This window comes from Eurytemora carolleeae, unplaced genomic scaffold (assembly GCF_000591075.1).
Source record: "Eurytemora carolleeae unplaced genomic scaffold, Eaff_2.0 scaffold1298, whole genome shotgun sequence".
NCBI classification, from domain to species: Eukaryota; Metazoa; Arthropoda; class Copepoda; order Calanoida; family Temoridae; genus Eurytemora; species Eurytemora carolleeae.
Window position 1 is genome coordinate 88988 of NW_019397186.1, and position 6672 is coordinate 95659.

Sequence of the window (6672 nt, forward strand, 5' to 3'; positions counted from 1 at the left end):
GCCAATATATAAATTATCCTGCAAAACTTTGGTCTCAAAATGTATAGTTTAGTTGTCATCATAACGTAGACAATATCACAAGATATTCAGAATCTAATAGTTTATTTTTTTTAAGTGAACAAGCAACTTGTTTTGCACTTTTCTCTTCGTCGTTTTAAAAACGAAACGAACGTTTTTCAAAAAGTAAATACGATCCATCCCTTACTGCAAGTTGTTTGCTATCTGCGATCCATGTGCGATCCCTCCCCTTTAATCTTCATAGTTCATCTACATTATTAAGAACTAGGTTGGAAACCCAGCTATGCCTATTCAACTAAGAACTTTTAAACCCAACTATAAAGAACCGAGTTTTATAAGTTAATATTTGAGGTATATAGGTTAAGAGGTTCTTGAGTTATGATCGGACATAAAAACATACAAACAAACAGAGATTACTACTTTTTATATTTTTTTTAGCATTTTATTGGATGATATAGAGGTTTTTAAATTATGTTCATCTTGCATCATTTCCACTTTTCGTTTTGTATCTAGTCATGTATCCAATAAAAAATGGAAAAAAGTCATTTTTGTTTTATCTTTTAACTAAAATTTTTTATTTTGAAGATTTAGTAATTTTAAACATTTCAAAAGACTTATTTCACACCGGGGATGACTTTGTTAAGGTTTGTTTCGTCATTTTGTATGAATTTTTATGATTTTTCTGTATAAAGATTTAATAATTAAATATATTTCAAAAATAGAATTATTGAAGTCAGAAAGATAATCTTAACACATAATATTTACAATAATTTAATACCATACTTTACACATAGAATTAATACTGCAAGAAATTAGAAAAATGTGAAAACAATACAACTCAAAAATGTTTAATAGGTTACAAACTTTAAGATTAAAAAATCAAAAAATTGAATTTGAATTCAGCAAATCTCTTAATGCTGCTTCAAGTATAGTGTATCCTACGAAACATTACAGGGTGGATATTTTTAAATGTCTTCTTCAATAATTTTTTAAGATGTTTGATACCAAACAGAATAATAATAATTTTTATGGGAGTCATATTATAGTAAAATTGATTTTGAAGTAAAAGAAATTTTATCAAACGATTTTTTTAAAGAAAGACACTGCAAAAAGTCTTGTAATATCTAATATTAGTAATTGGAAGAAGACATTCAAAACTATCAAAAATATTTACCAAATGTGATATTATAAAATTTTTAGCAGCATTTTAATCCAACGGTATCACAGTTTTCTCATGATCACTGTCAGTATTTATTGGGGACGGGGGTTCAAATCATTTAACTTAGATGTTACTACCCATGTGTTGTGTTCCAAATCCCACGAATTAAGGAGAAAAATAAAATGTTAAATTTGTTGATAAACAATGATGTAAGATGTTGTGATATAATATTTAACAACAATGATGTAATAAAAAATACTGCTGATTTCATGATCAGTATCGTGAATCATATAGAAATTTACTCTGACTTAATATTTCAGAAAATGACAATGTTATCTAAGTCTGTTAATAATTTCTGCAAAGATTTCATCTCTTTCATCCGTAACGCATGTAACGATGAATTTGAAATTTTATCATATAAAGCATTTTTCATATCTGCAGTTTAATTAAATTATATTTAAAAACCATCGGTTGTGCCCCCTTTTCTAAAATCAGCATTTGCCGTTATATCTCCAGTATTTCTGTCTACAACAATGGCCTGAAATATGAAAAAATTTAAATTTGATATTTTAATACAATTTTTTAGGTTAATACCAATAGAACTAAAATTTAATTGTTAGCGAAAAGTAACATTTGGTAATTTGGTAAAAATCCTGTAAACATGTAATTTAAAAAAGCTTTTAGATAGAAATCAAAAATAGAAAAGTCGTCTTCATCGTATTGATATAAACGGATACCACTGTACCTGTACAGAAGCGCCACCAATAACATGTCGTTCTAAGCTATGTCCAAATGTTTTTAACCCATCAGTAATCCACCTCGTAGTGCCTGACTCAAACACAACCTGGGTTAATTTTAATCTGTCAAAAACCTTGATAAATTAGACTAGATAGCTCATGTCGTCTTCACCACACCGGAGTGTTGCAGCTAAAATTGAAAATATAATTTTATAGCTCTGTACTAGTTACGTCCATACAGTACATGAAATAAAATGAGTTGCGGCAAGTATTGTTTAATGTTAAGACCCCAAAATGGAAACTCGGGAGTTTAATTCAACAATACTCTTTTAAATTTCGAGCTTTGCTGCAACAGTAAACAATCTATTTTAATGCATCCAGGGTCAAAAAGTACAATTCAAATAAAAGTTTTAAGCACAACACTATTTGGTGCTGGTGCTATTTATAGACGGATATTTCATACGGTAGTATGCGATTATATCAATATAAAGAAGACGACTTTCGATTTCAATTTTGGTTTATATCAAGCTTTTTAACAACATGGATACATACAAACAAAGAAACAAATAATATCTGTCGATTTAAAAAGCTTCTCTCTGATTACTTGTGTACTCTAAACAATCAAAACTTAAATATAAAGTCGTCTTCATTGTTTTGATAAAATCGCCTTGACCACTGTAGATAACCAAATCATTTATAGTTCATATCATTGATAGGACGTTTCATAGACAGGAAATTTCATAGACCAGACATTTCATAAACATGACATTTTATGGACAAAATTTGGTAATTTCATAAACATGACATTGTATGGACAAAATTTGGTTATTTCATAAACAGTTAAAGGTTTTGGTTTAGTAAAAAATCAGTCATAATTTTATAAAATGCGATAAGCTTGAGAAAATATATTTTTGTTAAAATGCATAAAAGTATATTGTTCTGCAATTTGTGTGCCTGCAAAATGTAAATAAGATATAAATTTTATCAATTTAAAGGAGAAAATATGAATAATACATATGTCAAGTAAAAGTTAGAAATTAAAAAATGACGCGTATCTATGTATGAAAACTATTCTCTGTCTATAAAATGTCCTTTCTATGGTATTATCTGTCTATAAAATGTCCTATCTATGGTTACCTGTCTATAAAATGTCCTATCTATGGTTACCTGTCTATAAAATGTCCTATCTATGGTATTACCTGTCTATAAAATGTCCTATCTATGGTATTACCTGTCTATGAAATGTCCTAATTTTGAAATTTTCTATCTTTGAAATGTTCTGCCTAGGAAATGTCCTGTCTATAAAATGTCCTATCTATGGTATAATCTGTCAATAAAATGTCCTATCTATGGTAATACCTGTCTATGAAATGTCTATGGTATTACCTGTCTATGAAATGTCCTAATTTTGAAATTTTCTATCTTTGAAATGTTCTGCCTAAGAAATGTCCTGTCTATAAAATGTCCTATCTATGGTATTACCTGTCTATAAAATGTCCTATCTATGGTATTACCTGTCTATGAAATGTCCTAATTTTAAAATTTTCTATCTTTGAAATGTCCTGTCTATAAAATGTCCTATTTATGAAATATCTTCCTTTGAAATGTCCCATCACTGATTATTTCCTGATTGAAATCTTAACAAATTATGAAATACGGTTTGAGCACTTTCAGTTTAAACATCATTTTAAAAATGTATTCATTTATAACTTAGTAAAGTACAAACATGCTTTTAAATTTTCTGGACCTGGCGCTGCATAAGAGGCTGGACACTCACACCGAGACAAAATATGTGAACAAAAAAAATTAAATTTGATTTTTCCTCATTCTTAATGCGACATTTAATGCATAACTTGTTCCAATAACTTATTAACGAATAAAAAAAATAAGCAAAAGGAAAATTTAAAGATAAGAAATTTTGAGACCATATCAAATCTTCTGCGACAAATTGCACCATTATAAGTATTTACAAATAGCTACATTCTTCCAGGGATATTACGGGAATTTAAATTTACCAATGGTTTTTCAAGATCAATTTTGTCTTCAACGCATCCAGACTGCAGCGAAAGATGTTTTATAAGGAAAATCGGTCGGGTGAATTTGTGGATAAATGCAATTTTTAATTTTCTAAAAAATGTAGTTGTACACAGTTTTGTCGTCTTTTGAGATGAAAATCGGCGAATTTTTTTTTCTCGCAGGTGGTTATTTTACATAACTGTCCTAAGGGATGTTGAATAAACTTAATTTCCCTCTGTTATGGGAATCATAGCTTAGGTCGGTATTGGTTAAAAGGCGGTAGCAAATTTATCCCGCCAAAAAATTTTCTGCAATTTCTAAATTGGCTGTATACCTTAGTAATTTTATGTCACTTTGCGGTCACATGTTTTTTTTCGTAAGTTTCACCTTCATTGGCATCAGCTGATGATGTAATCTTCTTGAATCAACTGCAGACTTAACATTCTCACCCAAGAAAAAAAGTCTGAGCAAAACCTAAGTAAAGTCCTTAAGTCAAAGTAGAAAATTGTGAAAGTAATATTCTCAAATTTCGAGGTAATCTCAAAACTATAAGCAATAACTGTTTTCAAAATAATTGCGGCATTTTTGAACAAAATTTCCCGCATTTCTATTTTTGATTTTTGTTGTAAACCTGAGCAACTGAAGTTGTGATTTTGGTCCCTCCACTAGCACCAACAACAGCCAAAACTTTATTCTTCTCGTTTAGAACTATAGTTGGGCTCATACTTGACACAGGACTATACAATGTTTCATTGAAAATTATAATGATAAATAACAATAATAACCATAACTACAATATTCAAAAACATTGGATAAAAAATTTAGTTTTGCTCTAATATTTTTAAAGATGAATTTGTACTTTTTTAAGACCATACATAAACTTTTAAAAATTTTGCATTGGAGTGAGGTGGAGTAGGTTTGTTGGGTAATTATATTAATCAAAGGTACAGTATAAGTATTACCCTCGAAGCATGAGACAGCCAGTCGACTTAAAAGTCTTTTGCTTTAAATGATGGCATTTAAAGGGATATCAAATGATCTTGCAAAGAAAGAAACAAGTTTACAGTTGTTGAGAATCGTGATGAAGATGAAAGTAAAATGTAGGTTTTAAAGATAAATTCGATTGTACAAAAATCTAACCTTCAGAGTTCTCCCGGGTATTTTAGGTAACAGATTTACGTAGATTATATTTTAATTAGATCACTTTACAATCGAATTTTACAAACATAATTAATAAAACAATAATAAAAAATAGCCCTAGTCCTGACAATTCCAAAATGTGTCCTGATTAACTGTCAATTAATTCCGGGTCTTTCTGATTATGATGACTGTATAGTATATACCAATGACCTGTACAATCCGACCCTTTGTTTAACTTTTCAGATTTAATTGATGACTTAATAGTAATTATTCAACAAACGGGAATACAGAGAGGTGTAAAATAAGTAAATATAGTAAAACAGGGGCAAAACTAGGATACTCAACTATTTTTTATAGGCTGTACACCAAATAATTCGTTCTTTTGCAAACATTTTAGGTTTTTTAAATTTTTATTAATATTTTTAGATTTTCTGTACAATTGTATTTATCTTAAAACCCTGCATATGACAAGTGAAGGGCCTATTACCGTTTACCCGGTGTTGGGAAGTTAGTTGGTGAAGGAGGAACACCAAAATAATTAATTGTTCCAGGATATGAAAAATCATCCATCTGAAGAAAAAATTATAAATTTGAAAACATTTATCATAGCTAGAGATGGGCACCATTATCGTGAATGTCGAACAAGTAAAATATTTCAAAACAAGCAAAATTGTCCATGAACGATTTAGTAGTTCAGAAAAATTAAGAAACAATGGACGAAAAAATTTGGATTGTTCAGAGAAAAACGAAGATTTCACAGAATAAGCAATTTAATTGAATAATCGTTTAGTTAAAAAACCATCTACAAGATATTGTTAAACTGCAAAGAATAATTTCAACCACATCTCTTGTGGGCTGGATCAAGTCGAAGAAAAGTGGTTCAACCAAGTCTAAAGAGTTCAACTATGTCTTGTTAACCAATAAATTTGGTCAGCTGTGTAGCATACCTGATTGTTCAAAATAACTCCAGTTGAAGGTGACATAAACTTACTACCGTACAATAGATTTATAGTTGATGTTACAGATACTGCATCCCCTGAAAATACTGGATCCCCTGAAATACAGTTGATATTACAAATACTGGATCCCCTAAAATACAGTTGTTATTACAAATACTGCATCCCCTGAAATGGATTGTTGATATTACAAATACTGCATACCCTGAAATGGATTTATTGTTGATATTACAAATACTGCATCCTTTGGAAACTATAAAATCAATGGTGAAACTATGAAGTGCTTCTTTAAAATCTGAAATCATTTTTTTTTCATATTTTCAAACACATTCAGATTTAGTTTTTGTTTAGTTTGCAAGTAAATTGACTAGTGTCAATGCGTAAATTTATCATCTGTAGACTCAACACTTATCCAATTAAGCGTGTTCTAGAGATTTGGTAAGCTTAGGAAGTACAAGAAGGATAAGCCTTTATTTTAGAGAGAGCCCTTCTTTAGTTTTTAGCTATGACTTCAGAATTACCTCTAAACAAAATTGTTGATAACATTGAATAAATGTTACCTGCTGGCGATAGTATGGATATATGAGAGGTCCCGTGATCCTAAAAATATTTTGTTTAAACCGGAACCAAAAACACATTTACCATT

General features: G+C 29.7%; 1 protein-coding gene across 1 annotated transcript; it reads right to left on the reverse strand.

The window, feature by feature from the left end:
• Positions 1-711: 711 nt before the first annotated feature.
• On the reverse strand, positions 712-6664 carry LOC111712598 (glutathione hydrolase light chain 1). The gene is made up of 7 exons (XM_023487253.1): positions 6587-6664; positions 6018-6106; positions 5558-5640; positions 4562-4667; positions 4318-4404; positions 1923-2021; positions 712-1715 (listed from the first exon to the last, which is right to left on the reverse strand). The coding sequence occupies exons 2-7, from the start codon at positions 6051-6053 to the stop codon at positions 1635-1637; spliced, it is 492 nt and encodes a 163-aa protein (XP_023343021.1). The 5' UTR covers positions 6054-6106; positions 6587-6664; the 3' UTR covers positions 712-1634.
• Positions 6665-6672: the final 8 nt, after the last annotated feature.

Excerpts from the sequence above, each read along its gene's own strand:
- LOC111712598 (XM_023487253.1), bottom strand. The coding sequence starts at position 6,053 with ATGTCACCTTCAACTGGAGTTATTTTGAACAATCAG. Across the intron at positions 2,022-4,317 it reads ATCAGCTGATGCCAATGAAG|GTTGTGTTTGAGTCAGGCAC; the intron begins GTGAAACTTACG and ends AAATTAACCCAG. Across the intron at positions 1,716-1,922 it reads TTGGTGGCGCTTCTGTACAG|GCCATTGTTGTAGACAGAAA; the intron begins GTACAGTGGTAT and ends TTCATATTTCAG.